General features: G+C 33.1%; 1 protein-coding gene across 1 annotated transcript in view; it reads right to left on the bottom strand.

Annotated features, from left to right (window-relative positions):
* LOC126886696 (sphingomyelin phosphodiesterase 4) overlaps window positions 1-23,053 on the bottom strand; it is a 62,718-nt gene that overhangs the window by 12,060 nt on the left and 27,605 nt on the right. The window contains exons 6-10 of the mRNA XM_050653691.1: window positions 18,305-18,588; window positions 14,541-14,736; window positions 10,538-10,870; window positions 7,132-7,365; window positions 807-1,016 (exon numbers count right to left, since the gene is read on the bottom strand). Coding sequence (XP_050509648.1) covers window positions 807-1,016; window positions 7,132-7,365; window positions 10,538-10,870; window positions 14,541-14,736; window positions 18,305-18,588 — 1,257 coding nt within the window. The remainder of the gene's footprint in view (window positions 1-806; window positions 1,017-7,131; window positions 7,366-10,537; window positions 10,871-14,540; window positions 14,737-18,304; window positions 18,589-23,053) is intronic.

Genomic DNA, 23,053 nt, shown 5'->3' on the forward strand with positions numbered 1-23,053 from the left:
TAATCTGGAGGTCTATTCTGATGCCATATTCGTGTTTGGCGACCTCAAAAACCCCCGAGTAATCCGTTTGCACCAATTTAATACCGAAAGCCGTCGAAAGTTCAGAATATGACGTCCCTTGCAGTGACCTTGTGCACCAGGTGATCCAGAAGTCTGTTCTGATGGCATATTCGTGTTTAATCACCTCAAAAACCCCCGAATAGTCCAGTTGCATCAATTTAGTGCCGAAATCCCTCGAAACTTCAGAAGATGACGTGCCTTAGTAGCAACCCTGGGCACCAGGTACTTCGGAGATTAATCCTGTTGGCATATTAGTACTTAGTGACCCCTAAAACTCGTGAGTAATCCGTTTGCATCGATTTAATGCCGAAACCCATCGAAACTCCAGAAGATGACGTCTCTTGCACTGACTTGGGCACCAGGTGATCCGGAGTCAGTTCTGATCGCGTAATCGTATTCAGTGACCCCCAAACCCCCCAAATAATAAATTTTGTTCCTTAGTATACTGATTTTGACTTTATTTTTATATCTATGCAATTTTGGATGCATTTTATGCACTTTACAGTGCAATTATGCATTTCCACCCATTTTTGAATAGTAGTCTTTTTTCCTGACGTCATCCTGAACATAATGCAAAAAACTGCAAGTCTCTAGGTGCTGTATTTAAAAATTTATTTATTTTGTGCTAAATGCCCTCGTCTAATCATAGGTATGTCATTAGTTGTAATATAAATGGAACAAAATAAAAAATATTCCATATATCGACTATTAGTATAAAATTTAATAGTCATTAATATTTTACTTACGATTTCGTTAAGTTTCTGAGAAATCTGGTATAGAGTTCGAACCAAAAATGCATTTTCATAACTTTGTATCGGTCTAAGATCCGGATCGCCTTCGTATTTAATATTTTTGACGCGAGCTCGTATTCTTTCTGGCGTTAAGAACTTGTAATCATTCGAAGTATTCATCGTGACGGGAGTAATATTTAACGGTTCATACTCTCTTTCTGTAATCTGAAACGTAAATATGGTTAAAAATAATCGTTAATAAAATAATGTTAACTAAAACGTAAATCATAGTTGAGGCTCGTAACGCGACACTTCGTAACCCCACAATTTGTAACGGCGACAATTCGTCATAAGCCGAAGAGTGCAACTCAAAATCGTATTCAATTTGTGTATTTGGTTTCAAATGAGGTCAGTTTCTATAAAGCTGTTGAACAAATAAACGTTGTACGATCTTTGCCATGTTTTACGATTTCCATGAGATCAACAAAATGTATTACTGGCATTGACCGCTCACTATTAGAGCCTAATCTTCAAAACATATAACATAAAATTTCGATTTTGAGTTTTGGGAACAAATATGAGATAAACTCAGTTCGCTCAACCGAGATGTGTTTTGACAGATTCAGAGTAGGAAACATCCAACACAAAAGTTCCTGCCTCACACTATTAACAGCTCAAATAAACTTACTCTTTCATTAAAAAAGAAGAATTATTGTAAAAATGAGATTTGACACGTTATCTTAACCTTTTTCTGATTGAAATATGTAATTTTGTGGAATTTATTTCCTCAAAATATTTTTATTTTGTACAATAAATAATTTTCTTATTTGATATTAAGGGGCTATCCTAGCGTAAAAGTACGAAATTCACATCCTTTTTTGGGAATTTTTAAAATAAAAAGTACTGTACCAATTGTTTTGAAAATTTGCATGAGCATTTATTATAAAAAGAAGTATAATATTGTGACGAATTACCGACAGCAAATAACAGGTTCCGTCTCGACAGCTCGATACGTATGGAGACATCTGGAAGGATGACTCATCAGACGAGCGAGGAAAAGATTTCTCGAGAAAGATAGCCTACGCATTACTAAAGTTGGGCGGTTCCATTTTTCTGGAACGTTCAAGAATTTGTATTTTTGTATTCAATATCAATAAGGATGGAATTTTTAGAAGTGGTTAGTCTGTAAAATAGAATCGTCTATAACTTGTATAAATATATTCGTATAAACGAACCGAGCGTATTATTTTAACCGTAAGCACGCTACAATATGTTAAACAATTTTCATAAAAAATATTGAAAATTAAACGATTTATGCGCCATCTACTCGCACCGTGAAAATAAAAACATAGCTTCACTGCTGCAGTTAATGATACTTATTTAAAAATCTGACTTTTTTTTCACATTATATCACATGTACTAAAAATATATCCTCTGTTAATTTTATGCTAAGATATGTATACAGTGTACATAATTTTTCAAACATGAACGTGAAGATTACATCTTAATAATTTTATATCACCCAACAATAAATAATGAATATCTTTTCGCTCGTTTGAAATTTCAAAATTTGACAACGATTTGACATTTAAAACCCCCATTATATCCAGTCAATCAAAAGAAAAAGAAGAAGAACCCCCATGAAACTAGTTCAGCCGAAATCCACGAGAGGTCGTCATTGTGACTTAACATCGCAAATCTAAGAAGGTTTTAAAACTGCTTCTTTTCGATTGCACACGTATGTTTTTTTAAATTACACTTCAGCTATAAATTCCACCCAGTGCCTTCTTTATGGACGCATTTTCCGTGATGTGAGGTCATTTGTAATATGAAAGCTTAAATTAAGCGTTTTTATGCATATTTCAAATACCTCACATTTGTTGCCACAACTCAAAATCGAAATTTCATGTTATAGGTTTTGAATATCAAGTTGTAATAATGGAAAGGGCCTAGCCGGGTAAGATGATGAAAAATGCCTCCAACTCGATTCGAATTCCATATAGGTCATCGTTTAACACATATAGAGAAACTCACTTTCTGAAATTTTTAGCCCCTATGTGGTCACGTGACCCATCTAGAGCCTAATTAGGATTTTTATGTTTTTTTTATCTAACCCGATCAAAAGCTATCGAAAAATTTTAAATAAAAAAGTTGTAAGTTTCAAAAAGTTCTGTCCGGAAAATTTTTTTTTTAATATTTGGCGGAAAATTTAAATTTTAGGATAATTTTAAAATTTTAAATTAGTATAAAAAATAACTAAAGACATTTGTTTTCACGAAAAAAAATTTATAACGTGTATTTTTGCATAATGTTTCACCCTGAATTTTTTCAGATTTTTAAAATTCGTGAAACGTACTTTTAAAAATTAAAAACCGCATTTTTTTTTCGCTTTTTGATACAATTTTATACATGGTGTTTAAAAAAAGCTAACACCGTCACTAGGATAGATAAAAAACTGAAAAACAATTGGGGTTTGCTTAATAAAAAATTTTTGTAATGCTATCCATTTTCAAGATACAGGGCGTTGAACAAAACAAAATTTTACACATTTTTTACGATTTTGCCGAAACTACTAGCAACATTGTAATAAAATTTGGCAGGTTTTAAGAGGCAGTTATTGTGCATTTTTTGACATACAATTAATAATTTTATATTCATCATTGGCGCGCATACGGGTAATGATCTGAACTTTTTAAAGAGAAAAAGATAGTACGCCACTGACATATTTCAAATTAACAATCATTTTTGAATTCCTCGTTCCATTTGTAACAAAAAATCTATCTTCCCATTTTTTCATACAACGCGCCATTTTTATGCAAGAAATAAAACATCTTAACCCTTACAAAGTATTCGAACTACTATGTTTTTTATGGCATGGGCTTTATGTCATTCAGCCATCACAACATGAGGTACAGTCGGAAAAATGAAAGAATACCCATGAACGAACATATAAAACACGCTGTATTTTCCTGTCACCGTGTCACAAAAAAAATTGTCCAGTGCAAGTACATCTAACAATAATTATTACATGTACTTGCGCAGGCCAATTTTTTGTGTGACACGGTGACAGGAAAATACAGCGTGTTTTATATGTTCGTTCATGGGTATTCTTTCATTTTTCCTACTGTACTTAGTGTCATGTGTAGTGTGTGTGTTGAATAAGTGTCTTGTTACTTTGCAAATTCGACGTCATTGTCTTTGCAAAGAGACGCTAATTGTATCCGAACGTCTGCGGTCCCTCCGGTGAGTACCGATCCCACAAGGACAGAAACTATCTTCATTTATTAATTTATAATAAACGAAAAATTCCTGACCCGGGTGAGATTCGAACTCACGACCATTCGGACCTTTCGATCCAAAGGCAGGCGCTCTTACCACTGAGTCACAGAGGGGGTAAATACTATGTTGTTTCTATATAATCACCTGGGGTCCTATTTTCGAATTCATTCGAGCATATTTCGCATACTAAATTAGAAGAATTTCGCTTCAAATCCGGTGTCTTGTATTTTCGAATACTTCGTGTACGAATTTTTTCGTATACGGCGACTCGAATGGGTATGAACCATTCGAATCGTGATGCTCGTATACGAATTATTGTTTCATTTCAAGGTCATTTCAGCTGTCATGATAGTTTTAGCTGATAGTGTTAATTGTGTTGTTGTCTACAATATTTTTACCTTGAAATTTATTTTCAATGGCTGGTTTAAATAATTCTTTAATAGAAAGAAAGGACATGTACGATTATGCCTTGAAAATATAACCTAACCTAACTTTATGTACGCATTTTAGCATTGGATCTAAGCTCCAAACTTGACATATGACACCGTTGCTATATCCTCAATTTTTTCATACTATCACATTACATAAAGGTGCATTTAAAAAATCGCTTTGAAGTAAAGTTTTGAAAAGTAAATACTAAAGTATCAGTGTAAATACTGGATATAAAAATAATATTAAACAAAATGGCACACTTTCTGCGGACTTTGCAAATTTATATTACTAATATACCTATGCAATCTTAATATTCGATTACACTTAAAATAACTTCTAAACAACTTTTCTTTCAAAAATGGCCCTTTTTTATAATTTGTTCAGACTATAAGTCGTTATATTTATACATTAAACGTTCTTATACAATCTTATTCTTATACATTATACCCCAGTTAAGACAGTCTTGTACATTATACAAGAAATAGACCAAACAAATATGGCAACATTGTGACTCTTCAGATGACAAATAAGTTCAATGTTATTCGAATTTGCAGTGTTGCCGGTGCAAATTCTGCTCGTATACGTATAACATTTCGAAGGACGTTCAAAAATACACATTCACGTTCGTATACGAAATTTTTCATTCGAGTTAACACGTATGCGAAAATATTCGATTGAATTCGAAAATACGACCCGAATGGTGTTTGGCAAAAAGGGCTTAAGTCAGAATTGCACATCGATATTTTGATGATTTCTGGACCTGAAAAATCGGCTCTTTTTATTGGTACATACAGTTTAAGTCTACAACTCTTGTAGACTTAAACGAAATCATCAAAACATTATCGATGTGCAATTCTGATTTAAGCCCTTTTTCCTTTTTGCCAAACATCAGAGCATTATACTCGTAACTCGTACATCCATAAAACTCGTACTTCCAATACTTTGGAAGTACATATTAAGATATTTTATTTTTTGCATGAAAACGGCGCGTCGCGTCGTAGGAAAAAAAAAAGAGAAGATAGATATTTTGTCACAAATGGAACGAGGAATTCAAATATGATTGTTAATTTGAAATATGTCAGTGGCGTACTATCTTTTTTTCTTTAAAAAGTTCAGACCATTACCCGTATGCGCGCCAATGATGAATATAAAACTCTTAATTGTATGTCAAAAAATGCACAATAACTACCTCTTAAAACCTGACAAATTTTATTACAATGTTGCCAGTAGTTTCGGCAAAATCGTAAAAAATGTGTAAAATTTTGTTTTCTTCAACGCCCTGTATCTTGAAAATGGATGGCATTACAAAAATTTTTTATTAAGAAAACCCCAATTGTTTTTCAGTTTTTTATCTATCCTAGTGACGTTGTTACTTTTTTTTAAACACCATGTCATTGATTATAAATATTCCACTTATTAATCAATGACCATGTATAAAATTGTATCAAAAATATAAAAAAAAAATCAAAAAAATGCGGTTTTTAATTTTTAAAAGTACGTTTCACCAATTTTAAAAATCTGAAAAAATTCAGTGTGAAACATTATGCAAAAATACACGTTATAAATTTTTTTCGTGAAAACGAATTTATTTTTTTATACTCATTTAAAATTTTAAAATCGTCCTAAAATTTAAATTTCCCGCCAAAAATTAGAAAAAAAAATTTCGGACAGAACATTTTGAAACTTAAAACTTTTTTATTTAAAGTTTTTTGCTAGCTCTTGATACGGCTGAGATAAAAAATAAAACCATAAAAAGCCTAATTAGGCTCTAGGTGGGTCACGTGACCACCTAGGGGGCTAAAAATTTCAGAAAGCGAGTTTCTCTATATGTGCTAAACGGTGACATATATGGAATTCGAATCGAGTTGGGGGCATTTTTCACCATCTTACCCGGCTAGACCCTTTCATAGTAACTGTTGGAAATCCCATAAAATTGATTTGGTTGTTTAAATAGTTCGAAATCATATCCCTTTTTTACCCTTGTCGACGCCTGTGTTGTTCCTTGTTATCGAAATTCACATGTGTCGCGAAGAAGAGGATGGGACGCTTACCACTTGAGATCCAAAAATTCTTCGCCTATGATATAAGGAACGAGATGCCTTCAGAACTCGAATGTGTACACACGCGAAACAGTTTTGACTTCGTCGGTGTGCTTTGATTGTAAGTTTTTACCTTTTATTTGATATTACCTATATATCTCCTTTGTTTTCGTTTGAAATATTTACCAACCAATTAATTTAAATTTGTGTATGTATTGCGCTTATGGAGAAATTCCACTTCCTCTCAAAATATTAGCTATCAGAAGGGATAAAGCAGGTGTTGTAATTAGTGTTTATTGCTTGTTTTGATTTTATTACTTGTTTCGTTCAATACCTGCCAGTAATCAAACAGTGACCGATAAATAAAAGTAATAAATTTATTGATCTGATGAGAATGATAAAAATAGCAAAAATCGCACAATGTAACAGCTTTAATATGTAACAGCTTTATAAAAGCCGAGTCAAGTTAATACAAATTTTATTTAAAAAATTGATTTTGCGCGCGTGTCTTACGTTCAGCTTCAAAACAAATCTGTATACAACTAACAATTCAAAATTGTTCACACTGCACCTCTAACTCATAAACATACCTCATTACTAATATTAAACATGTCCATTATATTCTGAAGGGCAACTTGTAGATGTAAGGGAACTTTTTGTCGTTCCCTTAGAGTAAATTCATCGTTTGGATCCGTTCCAACGAAAAAGTACTTAATGTTACCCCAGAATCCAGAAAACATTTCTTGTTCTTCCTTTTCTTTGGCTCTGACAATGTCTTCTGCGTCTCTCACTGATTTTTTTATTTGGAAAATTAAATCAAATACCTGAAAAGAAAATGCTCGGTTAATATACAGTAGAATATTATATAAGGAATGAAGAAAAAGCCTATTACGTAAGGGAGAGAAATAAGGGCCAGGATAGAGAGAAATAGAGACAGAAAGCAAGAAATTCGTTTTTAAGAAAACAATTATCTGGAATAAAGACCTTAAATTAGAACTAAGAGTAAGAGCTCTGAGATGTTACGTGTTTTCGATACTGCAATAAGGACATGAAAGCTGGACATTAAAGCAAGAATACATATGTAAATAAGCTACAGTCATTTAAAATGTGGTGTTACAAAAGAATGCTTAGAATAGCATGGACACAGAAGAAAACTAACACGGAAGTATTGCGAGAAATGGGTAAAGAATACGAAATAGTAAACACAATAAAAATAAAAAAGTTACAATATCTGAGACACGTAATGAGGGGACAGTGATATGAAATGCTAAGACTGATAATACGGGTAAATATACAGGGTGTTTCATTAATAATTGTCCATATAGTAACTGAAGAAACCTTCGCATAAAATATAAAGATTTAACCTAAAACACTTAAATAAAATGTGGTTCCTTACTGAGTTACAGGGTGTTTTATCAAAAAATTTAAAAACTATTTTTGCTCATCATTTTTAAACTATTCGATGTATCCTTTTCATACTTGGCAGAAAGTATAGGTACTGTACAAACTACCAAATTACGTTCAACAAACGTTTCTGGCTGTTACCAGAGGCGTACAACGGGGGAAAGTGAATGGTTGACCCTTTCCAAATTCTATGCCACTGGAGAAATTGCTATTTTAGTTCAATTTTTGGATTCTCCAATACTTTCTATGAAAATAATGTCCTCTTCATTCGTAACGATAAAATCATTAGTTTTCGAGATTTTTGAAGTTAAAAATGAAACGACACGGTTATTTTGATTAATATATTGTGTCGCTTCATTTTTAATTTCAAATATCTCGAAAACTAATCATTTTATCGTTACGAATGAAGAGTATATTATTTACGTAAAAAGTATTGCAAAATCAAAAAATAACAATAAAATAACAATTTCGTCAGTGGCGTAGAATTTGGGAAGGGTCAACCAGCCCCTATTCCCTGTCGTACGCCTCTGGTAGTAGCTAGAAACGTTTATTTATCTTAATTTAGTAGGGTGTACAGTATTTATACTTACTGCCAAGTATAATAAGGATACGCCACATAGTTTTAAAGTATGTACTGGGTACAAATAATTTTTAAATTTTAATCATATGAATCATATAAATTAATCAAAATAACTGTGCCGTTTCATATTTAACTTCAAATATTTCGAAAACTAATGACTTTATCGTTACCAATGAAGAGAATTTTATTTACGTAGACAGTATTGGAAAATCTAAAAATGGCACTAAAATAGTAATTCCGCCAGTGGCGTAGAATTTGAGAAGGGCCAACCATTCATCATCCCCTGTCGTACGCCTCTGGTAGTAGCTAGAAGCGTTTGTTTATTATAATTTAATAGGGTGTTTAGTAGTCGTACTTTCTGCCAAGTATAAAAAGGATACGTCTAATAGTTTTAAAATGCTAAGCAAAAATAATTTTTAAATTTTTAGATAAAACACCCTGTAACTCAGTAAGGAACAACATTTTATTTAAGTGTTTTAGGTTAAATCTTCGTATTTTTTGCTAAGGTTTCTCCAGTTACGATATGGACAATTATTAATGAAACACCCTGTATAAGGAGGAAGAACGTGTATAGGAAGAAAGAGAGTATCACGGTTGAAAAATTTAAGGGACTGGTTTAAATGCAGTACTAGACCTGGATCCCGCGTACCAAAAAAAAGTTGATTAATAGCAAGCTGAAAATTTGTTAATAGTTTAACGGTGTCTGGTCGGACAAACTTTGATGTACGGGAACACTGGAACAGCGGAAGTTTTAATTGTGGAACAGTTTTAAAATTTGGAACGTCAGATTACGAAAACGTTCCATGTATTTTGTCGGACAGAACTTCCAATTGATTTGTTACCCTTTCATTAAACTGCTATTACTAACCAACATGATTCCTGTCATTTGACATGTTCTTCGTGTTCCACTCATTAAAATGCCCAGTTGGTGATAAACACCAGTCTGATTTTTGCATGAGAGTTTAATGAAATGGTAACAAATCAATTGGAAGTTCTGTCCGACAAAATACATGGAACGTTTTCGTAGTCTGACGTTCCAAATTTTTAACCTGTTCCACAATTAAAACTTCCCCTGTTCCAGTGTTCCCATACATCAAAGTTTGTCCGAATAGACACCGTTAAGCTATTGACAAATTTTCAGCTTGCTGTTAATCAACTTATTTTTGGTACGCGGGATCCAGGTCTATACCATAGAACTCGTCAGAGCTGCGGTAGATAGAGTAAAGATAGTGATGATGATATCCAACCTCCGATTGGGAGTGGCACTTAAAGAAGAAGAAGAGAAATAATACGTATCGTAACTCGAGCAAGTGCGTAATAGACGAATGATATTTCAACCTAAAGCCTTCAGATTATGAAACTAGAACAGTAACATGTCAATTAGAATAACATATTAAACTGTTTTTATTCCTATAATAGTATACTATGCAACAAGCATTTAATGATGGTCATTATGATGCGACCATGACGAATATGGTGTAGAATACGAGCATCATAATGGCAATAAAAGGCGAGAAGAATACATGATTTTTTCTATGATATTCACAACAATAAAAAATATATTATTACAATTTATTTATTTTCTAACACAAACAAATGAAGTAGTTATAGGGTTAAATTAATTATTTTGTTGTTACACTTATATTTTGAATATTACAATTATTAAAATGAACTCGAGGTTAAATTTTCAATATTACTATCATCTTCAGACATTTTCATAAATAGATTTAATCTTGAAATTTGTAGTTTGTTTAACTACATATTTTGAACTGTCAAAGCGTATGTATTTAACTTGCCATTGCTCATTGCGCATGTGCCACCTTCGTACACAACGTTATCTCCCGATGCTATTGGTTAAAAATCTGTCTCATACTGAAAATCTGTATCATAATGAAACCCCTCATGATAAAGGTGTGCAAATTGTAATTGATATATTAAAATATGAGAGTAGAAAAGATAAATAATGTGAGTAAAGTAACTAAAATGAATGGTAAAAACTGATATGTACTTACTTCAGGTGCCGGTGGACAAGAAAACAATGGTTTATAACAAAAATTTGGACCTTCTAGTTCAAAAATCTTCTGCCTGACCACTGCTGACCATTTCTTTTCTGAGCCACCTCTACTAATTAAAAATGTATTACTCGGAGAGGACTTCTGACTCTGAAAACTTTCCGATAACGTCAAATTCTGCACAGTGGTGTTGGTCGACCAGTTTGTAGTGGGTGATAATGGAGGTAAGTTGTTGACCCAATGCTTGTTGTACGAATGCGTTGGGGAGTTGTTGTTATCAACGCACTGCTCGATGTCACGTAAGAATTTTGGTAAGTTCGGTTGGTCAAAAACCTAAAAAAATATCTAAAACGTTAAATTAAAATCATTTACACGAGTGTTGCGTGTAATAATTTGCCAAAGTAACCACTAAGTTTTGCCACTAAGACATCTTATAGGTCAAAGACGACTCAAAATTATGTTTCATCTGTATGCATTCATTAAAATTTGATGCTAACTACTGATTTGTTTTTGCCTATTTTTCATAAAAATATCTGGCCCCCCGATAATCACACAGCGTTTTAAAAATTATTAATCTATCTTAGAATTTCTAATTTTGTTTTTAATTTAGTTAATAGGTATACTACAATTTATTTTACACCAACATATAACAATTTTTAATTAAATAAAAACTGGAAACTATGTAGGTGAATTTATTTTATAATAATTGTGTTCTGTAAATTATGAGGTGGTCGGAATATTTTGCATAACAATGTACATTCTATGTACAGAATATATACAGTCGAACCCGCTTATTAGAATACCGATTAAAGGAATATCCTGGTTTAAGGAATAGAAATTTGAGGTCCCGAAACGTTTATACCTGCAACCAATGATCGGTTATGTACTACATTTTATTTATTTATTTAATTTTGCAGTCGCTTAAACATTAAAAAATACTACGTTTAATACAAACGTTAAATTAACAAAATGTGTGATTTGGCATTGGTTAGTTTACGTCATTACGTAGAGTATAATAGGAATGAATACTGAGGAACACTGCAATAGTTTTTTATAAATCGAAATCATTGTTAATTACAACATAAACTGACCGCAAATATGTATGCTTCTTTTCATGAGCATTTTTCAGTGCGTCACAAATGATAGAAAAAAAGGTAAGTCCGTGACAATATACATTTTAGTGACATGACATTTTAGTTAAATCTGACAGTTGTCAAATTTTATTTGCAAATTGGAAATCAATTGTGTTTATTGCATTTATAAAATGGCATTTTCTTTGATTTGTATAGTCTTTTAAATTGTTCAGATTATATTCGTAGATATATTATAAAATTCGAAAATTATTTTATTTTCGATTATGGCGCCATCTATTGACATCTAGAATAAATGTTATAAATGTCGCCGACGAAATGCAATCACCGACGTGCGTTTTTTTCTGTCACATACAATTTAATGCGTTAGAAAGAAATCGAAAAACTGTGACGCACTGAAAGATCCTCATGAGAAAAAGCATACGCAAATTAATGACAGAGTCAATGTTTTCCTAGAGTTGATGCTTTTCAAATTCGCCACCAGGCGTCGCCCACTTTGCGGTTCCTCGCCAATAGGTTTGCTTATCTCTGCCCCAAGTGACAATCTTCCGAGAGCTAGTCCTCGCACTCAAACTGACGTTATGGAGTAGGTGCCTAGCGACATCTGCTAAATAAAAGTCAAAGTTTTTCAACCTAATAAAAATATTTAAAATTATTTTTAAAAGATATTTAATTGAAAAACTTATTGGACCATTTTCCTGGCAACACCTCCATGACTTCTAAAAATTGCAAGCCAGATGGAAGCTGCAATGAAGGCCAGAGGGAATTCTAAAAGTTGCAATTCACAACCCCGTCTGCACAGCTTGGTAAATTCCAACGGAAAATGGACCTAGTTACTCGATAGGAGTAATACTAATAGAAAATAAAAATGTCTACCATTTTTATTCAGTTGTAATGCGAAAGCAAAACTGTCTTAATATATGGCCCAATAAGTTTTTCAATTAAATATCTTTTTAAATATTTTTATTAGGTTGAAAAACTTTGACTTCTTTTTTTCTTAAAAAATATATTTATCTTGTATTTCTAAAATGTTTTGGTCAAAATATTTACGAATATTATCAAATATCACTAGATAGAACATAGTTGAAAAACAAGAATGAAATTATGAAAAAATAGACATACATAATTGTCTAATCTTGATACAGCACTTCAATTTTTCTGTTTTTGTGGCTAGTATTTTTCATCATTGAATAAAATGCAGATTACAGAGAGGAAAAAATTTTATGGTGAGTATTACGAAATTAGCGAGAAATATTAACATATATATTAGTATTATATTATTAAGATGTTAGGAAATTGAGACAGTACAGCAAGTCGACGTTCGATGTCACAAGTCTCGGAGATGGCACGACAGGCGATGACAGCGAGAGCAAACGAAGATCCTATTCTGTTTCCATTGACAACGATTGTGTATATGAAAAAACAACTAACAATTTTATTACTTTTGTAATTATTGTTAGGTATGTGCTACTTTTAATTTTGCGAATAAATGTTATGTTACATCTTAATCAATCAACTATAGTTCTACAGTCCACTCTATTGAATCAGCAAATACATATATTCACACTTGTTAGAAAGAGATAAAAATCATATATTATCCTCCTACCTCCCGATTGAAACCAGTATGTTCCCGATCAAATTTGTCGATGATTTAAATAACCTCCTGCGTTACCAGTTGTATGATAAGTAAAGTAAGTAAAATAATATTTAAATTAGTGGATAAATTAGAATGAGAACTTTTTACCAATTTCTAGAAGGGTTTTACCAAAATATGACTTGAATACATTTTTCCGAAGCGACATATGTATTAGTTATCATAAATTTGCACAACGAAAAATGTTGAAATAATTGATCCTCAAGGTTTTACAGAAGAAGTTTAGGAATTGGGTTAACGCAAAATATTACTGATTTAGAGAATGAATTGAAACAGAATTTTTACGAAAGATGCAGACGTGTCTTGATTACAGCTTGTATGGAATTAAAAAAATATTTTGCAGATCCAGTCATGGGCAAGATACACCTTCTAAATAAAAATAGCTTTAACAGTTGCCAAAGTATTTTACCGCTAACTAATGTAAAAACTGCCCCGAATTTGTAATCCTCAAGACCTACAAACGATGCAAAACATCGATGACGAGTGGAGGAAACTTGAATAATACCAGGATATTCCAAAAGAATGCCATAAACTGGATGAAATAAATTTTAAAGTGGATCAAATAAAACATTTTGACGGTAATCCTCTATTTACTAATTTGAGTGTCTTTGTATTATCTGTGTTCAGTTTACCTCATTCAAATGCAAGTTGTGAAAGACAGTTTTCAAAAGTAAAATTAATAAAGAAGAAGTGCAGGAACCGCTTGATAACAGACACTTTATAAGGTATTATACATTTATCACAATCAGTTTATCTTCAAAAGGGGCTGTGTCAATTTTACACTATCAGAAATAATGGTTAGAACTATGAATAGAACAAAATACAATAAAAATGATGATGAACTGCAAGAAATTGAGTTCACATTAACTGAATAGTGAATATTTTTTTTCTTAAGTTTTTTTATAATAATTTGTCCGTTTATTATATTCATTTAAAAAAATTTAAATATATTATTTTATCTACTTTGTTAATTTATATTGTTAATTGCCTCTTTTGAAAACGCTGTCCCTACAGAAACATATCTACGAAACGAATTGGGTTGGTCGCCCTGCTTTCTTATATCTTGTATATCGTTTTAAATACACTTTTCTCTGTTGCTCCCATTGAAATCACTTGCCTACGTTAAAATCCTTCCTATACTGTACATTTGTTACTTCGTTAAGTAATTAATTAAAATGGAAGTCTGTTGTTTCGTCAATCTAAATTATTATTACAATTATTTTTCTAAACTAAGTTGACATCATTATTTCTTTTTTACCTTTGCAATTCTATATAGCATCAGCGACATCTTGGGACTGATCAAATCAACTCTACCAAACCTGGGTAGCAGTTGTTGAAAAATAACTGTGTAAGACAGTAAATTTTCAGCGATAAAGGGAATAAATTCTACGTCTACTTCGGTTTGCGGAACAGTCGACAGATCATCAATGTATGGATTCATTTCTTTTTTATTTCTGAAAATAGGAAAAATAGTTAAATTAATAGGGAACTTGCATAAATTTTTAAATATTAAAATGATATTAAAAAACATAAGGTAACATGATCTTAAAACGCTTGTATGCAAAAAAAAAACAAATATTTTTAACCCGTACGCTAATTACGACGCTTTGAAAATGCTATAAAATTCAAATATCTTAGGAGGCTCTTGAACGTCCTTCTATTGGTCCGACGTCACGGGCCACGGTTAACCGGGGTTAGCAGTCGGAAACAACGCGCTTAGGGTAGGTATCACAGGTATATTACATTTTAATCGTCTTTAATGGAAAATTCCTAGGTATTATTTATGTTCATCTTATATATTGTAATAAGTAGTTCCCCAATCAGCTTAGTTTTAAACTGAAATTGATAAAGTTGAGAGTGCTACTTTGTAAAGAGTTTAAAACGCATAATATGACGGACGAGGGTAAGTCTGACAACTTACTTACCGTTGATGTATTCATGGTGGCAACTTTTATAAAAAGTAGTGAAAGCTATTCTATTGGAGAAATGCGAGGTGTCAAGGCAAATAAGTAAGAGTTATTAATAAGCATGTTTAAACCGTTTATAACAATAGTTTGGTACCATTATATTATAGTATTCGGTTTACCCCGTGGGTTTGATCTACCTACCTCTAATCGAAGGATTTCGTATATCCTGGAAAAGATTACGGTGTAATTTGCATTATAATAAAGATTATATTTTATTGTAATGTTTATTAGTACCTACTGGAGCCTTTCATTATTGTGTTCAAAGCCTTCTGAGAAAATATTATGGTGATTAGCAGACGTACCGATAGAACGTGTACATAGCCAACAAAATCCTTCTTTACAAAGTTAATAATAAGCATAAATAAGAAGAATCATTATTGTAATTTTACAAGTTAATATCGTTATCATCTCAGGCATCCCTCGGTAGACCGCAAGCTATAGTAGAAACCCAACTGTAGACCGCATACTATAGTAGCACCAATACTTTTTAGTTACTCTTACTTTTATTACTAAAAGTTTTGTTTATTTTTAAGTTACTTGTTTCTTCTTTGTTCTTCAACACAAGAAACGACAAAAGTAATTTCATAAAAAAGAACTTTTTGATACATGTCAACAGAGATAAAATGTTAATATTTTGCCTGTCACAGAAAAAATTATTTTTGCCACAGAGTAAAAGATATTTCAACTATATTATTTATCTATGGGCAAACTGCATTAAATGCAATAGCCCACCGAACGAGCAAACGATACGAGTGGCCTATGACGTCAGACCCCAGCTCTCGCTTTTGAAGTTGGTTGAAACGAAAATTTTAGGCGCGGAACTTTGATCAGATGTTGTACGTACACTAATCATTGTTAAGACGTAATATTTTGAATATAACATTTTAAAACACAAATTAACAATTTTATACAAAAAAATGTTTTAGTGCAAGTTCCCTATTGAACTGATAGTTGATGAAAAGTCATTATCTAAAACAGGGAAAACTACTGTGTTTGTTTAATTTCTACAAATTTACTACAAATTTATTTTTTATTTCTACAAATTATTTACTAATTCACAAAACTGTGTTCACAAAAAGTTCAAACGCATACACAGAACACAATATATATTAAAACCTAGGAGATAATAATAATATCGTATGGCATTTTTGCTGGGGAGATCCTTTCGGATTGTTCCGGTTCCATTTACATCTTTAACCCTGTTTCAAGTAACTAGTGTCGATGTACACTAGCTCAGGGGGACCGACGGCTTAACGTGCTCTCCGAGGCACGGTGAAACGGCTCGTATCATTTTTAGAAATGAAAAGTTGATTGTCGTTGGCAGGGCTCGAACCCGCGTGCTCTGGCGTATGAGGCCAGTGATCATGTTATTGAGCTACGGCCGTTCACTAGGCCGAGCAACCTAGGAGAAATAATCCCGGACAAAAAATCTCCACAAATTATTCCTGGACAAAAAATCCCCGGACAAATAATTCCCCGACAAAAAATACCACAAAAAATTCGGGACAAAAAATCCATAAGAAATATTTCCTGCCGAATAGTTCTATGTCAAAGACCACAACATGTTTTTGACATAGCTTTTAAAAGTTTTTGAAGCAGGTTTTTGAACTGTGGCTTGCACTGAATTGAAACTGATGACTAAATATTTTTGACGTAAAATTTACAAAAAAAAGGAACAGGTTTTTTTGCATTACAATCAAAGTTATCGTTTTCAGGAACCAGCAGTTATTATCACGAATGGGCAATGTTTTGAACAGAGTTATTCAAAGCAGAGTGAAAAATAAGACAAGCGAATTATTACATAATTCCTTTAGCCTTACCTCTTTCCGTACTGGCGAAAACCAGTTCTAATAGGAAATTGGAATTCGAAATTTGGTAATCGAAATTACAATGCATGCTTAATCTTAATTGCTAATCATTATTTTTGTGCCGAAAAGCGGTTTCATGGCGATTGCTATAACTCTCATGCACTGAGGTTGAAAAATATTTGCGTCGATCAGAGGAAATGAGATTTGTGATAGCAAAACCTAACAAATGTTGTAAAAAGCCAATATACAAAAGAGTTGTAATGCAGTAAATCTAAACTAACGAACTTAGAAGAAACTTGAAAAGAGATTTAATATCCTATATAGACGGAGGAGTAACAATCACCCACACAGTGATTAAAGGCAATTTAATGGAAGCTTATCTCAAACTCGTTTATACAAATAATATCGAAAAAAAGTTAAAAGTAAACCAAATTAGAAGTGAATAGAATTTAAAACCTTAAGTTCTAGACTGCTACAGTTGAGAAGTATTTATTAAACACAATCTTCTATTCAGTAGAGAAAGATCACTGAAAATTGTCAACTAAACATCTTTCGCAAGATATTAAGAGGAAACAGTAGCGATCAACAGGTAGCAAAAACGCGTTCCAAGATTGCGGCTGTAATTTTGAATATTTTTCCGAGATATTTGGCACACGTATTCGTAATATAATAAAGAATGGCGGTACAGAGCCCAATTTGAAAAATATATTAATATGTGGAAATTACTCTGTAACTAAATAAAATATTAAAAAAACGAGCCTGTACCGCCATTAAGAAGAACAAAAAAATACACTTTCTTCAAATAAACTTTTTTATCCGATGCCTAGATTTTGTGTCATTTTGGAACTACTAAAATTTTTTATTTCATTGGTAGTTCCAAAATGACACAAAATCTAGGCATCGGATAAAAAAGTTTATTTGAAGAAAGTGTATTTTTTTGTTTTTCTTAATGGCGGTACAAGCTCGTTTTTTTAATATTGTATTTAATTACAGAGTAATTTCCACATATTAATATATTTTTCAAATTGGGCTCTGTACCGCCATTCTTTATTATATTACGAATACGTGTTCCAAATATCCCGAAAAAATATTCAAAATTACAGCCGCAATCTTGGAACGCGTTTTCGCTACCTGTTGATCGCTACTGTTTCCTCTTAAATAAATGATGCAAATGTAGAATCAGTAGTTTTCGCTATTTTTCTTTATAAACATCAAAATTTATACACAATTTGGAGTATAATACCTACATATGCTTAATAAGGTTGCTAGGTGGATATCTCCATGGTTGTATAAACGTCAACCAAAGCTCCAAAACCAGCCTGAAGGACCCATCCAATGGCCATCGATGTATTAGGTTTCTTAAAAAGATATAAAATTTTCCCTGTATCATCGGTATAGACAATTTCTTCAACTCTCCTAAGTGCGTGTCATCAGCTCTTGCGCTTTGGTGGAATGAGTGCAGTTGTTTTACTAAAACCCTCACTATCCGCATGTACTCTCCCGTTGGAAGTTCATTATGTTGTAAAAATCTCTGAAACATAAGTATTTTCTTTATAAATATGCATACAGTAACCGAAACGCTACTAGACACACGGGTACATTGAGGTAATATAGTCCTGGACCCTTCACTTGTTGCACTGTTTACTTTTATGTCTAATGACGTCTAGAACGTCAGAAAATGTATAGAAATCAATATAAACATAGAAAATTGACAGATTATCGAACCGCTGTATTGAAAGTTTATACACTCCGGTGCAAAAAAATCAATCCACTAAAAAATTTGGTCATTTTTGATGTCTCGAATTTCCTAAACTTGTCCGATTTAAGTGATTTTTTTAATATGGTATAGCCTCATTCTTTAACAATATCCCTGTAATAATATTGTTGCTAGACAGGTAAATTGTCATTGTATACCGGGTGTACGAATCAAACTGTGTTTTTTTCACAAAGTTGGCATCACCCTGTGGACTATTCTAGCATTTATAAAATACTGAAATTAAAACCCAACTATAGCCTCAGGTTTTCTTAACATTCTGTTTTTAGGTTCATTTGCTTACGTTGGACAATAAAAAAGTTAGGTACCTACTTTAACAACTGGCCATGTTCGTCATCAGTACAGGGTGTTTCTAAATAAGTGCAACAAACTTTAAGGGGTTGTTGTATTACCTACCTTAAACAAGATTATAAAAAAGAAGAAGAGTTCCTTTTGACTATTGACTTTTATAAGATATTATTACGTTTGAATGACGGATAAGTTTGTAACAATACATTTGTATTTTAATTAAAATAAAACTATTAAAATTAGTCTTAACTTCTATAAAGAGTTAATCCAGAGAACGAATAAAACATGGTGGCAGCTGATTTGTAAAAATACGGATGAGAAAACTCGAAAAATTTAGAGGTTGGTTAGTACAAAAATACAAAGTACGAAAACAGCACAGTTAAGCATCAATTGGGAAAAAAAATGCCTGATAACGCTCCAGTTCAAGAATCACCGTCGATAAACCTCACTTTATCACCTCCCGAATCATTTAATTTCCATCCAAGTGATTGGGCACAATGGAAAAACCGTTTTCAACGATTTAGACGAGGGTGTAGCCTTGATAAAGCATCTGATGGAAAACAAATTGATGTGTTAATTTATAATATGGGGGTAAGAGCTGAAGAAATATTCTCATCATTTTCACCAGTTCCAACTACATATGATGAGACATTAAAACAATTTAAAGATTATTTTATACCCCGTAGAAATATTATCTATGAAAGGGCCAAATTCCTAAATCATAAGCAAGGGAGTGATACTGCAGAGAAATTTATTACTGACTTACATAGTCTATCAAAAACATGTGATTGGGGGACTTTAAACAATGATATGGTTTTATTAGTGTTGATTATCGGAATGAGAGATACAAGCATAAGTGACAAACTGCAACTTGATGCTGCACTTACTCTCAAAAAAGCTGTAACCTGTCTAAGACAACATGAAGAGCTGATCCGTCAAAAACAAAACCTAAATGAACCAAATGTTTCTGCTATAAGAAAACAATCAACTTACAAAAAATCACAGAACCCCCAAAATTGCCAACAGTCAAGTAAAGGTGAGAAAACGAAAAAATGCCCTAGATGTGGATATGATTGGCATGATAAATTAGCAAACTGTCCTGCAAAAAATGCTAAATGTGGTACATGCAAAAATGAAGGACACTACAGCAAGATGTGTTATAAAAATAAAAAGTCCAAAAACAAAAATGTACATGCCATTCAGCAAGATTCAGAGCCTGATAGTGACGAAAACTCTTATGTACATGAAATTAAAGCGAGTGATGACAGGAATGTGTGGACACAAAAACTACAAGTAAGCTGCAAAGAGAGAATGCTTGAACCTATCACATTCAAACTGGATACTGCTGCTGATGTAACAATGGTACCTGTCCAAGTGCTGAGTAATGTAATAAATGAACTACCTCTAAATGAATCTTCGAATAAAGTATTTAGTGCAAAAAAGCAAGAAAGATTCAAAATACAAGTACAGTAAAATTAAAACTAAAATATAAAAATAGGGAAATTACAGAAAATGTATTTATCTCTGAAGAGATTGATGTCCCATTGTTGAGTAGGAAAGCATGCCAAGGCTTATATTTAGTAAAAAGAATTTATTCTATAAGCACTGAGACAAATTGGGTCGCAGAATACTCCTCATTATTCCAAGGACTAGGCAATATGGAGGGTGAATACAAAATTGAAATAAAGGAAAATGCTGAACCATATGCTATTTATGTACCAAGAATTGTTCCAGTTCCATTGAGAGACCAAGTAAAGGAAGCTTTGGAAGAAATGCAGAGAAATGGTGTCATTGTTCCTGTAGATCATGCGACCGAATGGTGTGCCCCAATGGTAGTAAACATAAAGAAAGGAGGAAAAGGGGTCCGTATCTGTGTCGATCTGTCAAGATTAAATAAAAGTGTCAAACGTCAGTTTCACCCAATTCCCGTAGTAGAGCTACAACTTGCAGAGATTAGAGGGGCTAAATACTTTAGCAAACTTGATGCAAATCATAGATTCTGGCAACTTAATTTAGCCGAAGAATCAAGAGACTACACAACCTTTTTAACCCCATTTGGAAGATTTAAATTCCAGAAATTACCTTTCGGCATTACATCGGCACCAGAGGAATTCCAGAAAAGAATGTCACGAGTCCTTGAAGGAGCAAAAAATACTCTAGTCCATATGGATGATGTGCTGGTTTGGTGAAACACAAAAGAGGAACACGATGACCGCCTAAGTGAAGTGCTCGAGAGAATAAAAAAAGCACGTATAACCTTGAATAAGGGCAAAACTGAATTCTGTAAGCAGAAAATCGATTTCTTGGGATTTGTGTTGTCGAAGGATGGGGTAGCACCAGATCCAGGCAAGGTGAAAGCAATTGTAGACATGGAAGCACCAAAAAATGTCAAGGAAGTTCAACGCCTTATGGGTACTGTAACATTCCTAGCGAAATTTATCCCTAATAGGAGTGAGATTATGCAACCAATTACAAGTTTAGTTAGTCCAAGCAATGCATTTCTATGGGGCCCAGCACAAAAAGAGGCGTTCCAGAAAATAAAAGAATTGCTTATATCAGCACCTTGTTTAACAATGAATGATGCAAATAAACCTACAATCCTATCCAGTGACGCTTCTACCAAAGGACTGGGAGCTGTATTACTTCAAGTTGAAGGTGGTCATAAGAAACCTGTAGCATACATCTCGAGGACTTTGACTCCAGCTGAACAAAATTATGCAAACATAGAAAGAGAAGCACTAGCTCTGACCTGGGCAAGCGATCGACTAAAGAGTTTTCTGATAGGAAAACAATATACCATAGAGACCGATCACAAGCCACTTATACAAATATTTAAAACTAAGCATCTCGATGATCTGTCCCCAAGACTTCAAAGGTTTAGAATGCGCATGATGCGTTATGACTACAATATTGTATATACCCCAGGGAAAAATTTATATATTGCTGATACTTTATCTCGTAAACCCATACCTTCAGAAGATGACAAAGAATTAGAAGAAGAAATCGATGCCTTCATTCATGGAGTCACTCTTGCAGGTATTCACACATCTGACGAGAATGTAACACGAGTTGCTAACTCACAAAGCAATGATCAAACCTGTAATCAACTGAAGAACTACATAATGGGAGACTGGCCTCACAAGTCTGCATTATCAGGTGATGTTAAACCATACTACCCAGTACGTCATGAACTTTTTATTTTTATTTTTTTATTTATTTATTATTTATACATATGACCTGGCCTCTAGTGACTAATCCAGGTCGTTTTTTCCTGATGGGATTACAGATATATTTTTTTTTTTATTTTTACATTTTTTACTCAACTATTAAATCTATTTTTACAATTAACAATTTGTCATAATCTATTAATTACGTTTAACAAACAAATTTAAAGTACGTCATGAACTATCAGTTGTGGATGGTATCCTTCTTAGAGGAAACCGTATGATCATTCCATGTGGGCTCAGGGCAATGATGTTGGAAAAATTGCACGCTGGCCACTTTGGTATAACTAAAACTCGTCGTCGTGCTCTGGGAACGATGTGGTGGCCAGGAATTTCTCAAGAGATAGAAGCCAAAGTAAGATCTTGTCCTATCTGTATTCAAAACTCGACAAACCATCATGAACCTTTATTGCCAGCTAAATTTCCAGATTATCCATGGCAAGTGGTATCAATGGACCTTTTTAAAACTGAAGGAAAATGGTATATTGTCAGAGATTTTTTGAAGTACTTCCTGTTCAGAACATGAGATCCCAGGAAGTAATAAACATCTGCAAAACAATATTTGCAAGATATGGTATACCACAGTTGGTTTGTTCCGACACTGGAACACAATTTCATACTGTTGAAACATCAGAGTTCCAACAGTTTGCAAGAGAATGGGGGTTCTCTACATCGAGAAGTAGCCCGCAATTCCACCAAGCAAATGGCGC

The sequence above is a fragment of the Diabrotica virgifera genome, chromosome 6, assembly GCF_917563875.1.
Source record: "Diabrotica virgifera virgifera chromosome 6, PGI_DIABVI_V3a".
Taxonomy (NCBI): domain Eukaryota; kingdom Metazoa; phylum Arthropoda; class Insecta; order Coleoptera; family Chrysomelidae; genus Diabrotica; species Diabrotica virgifera.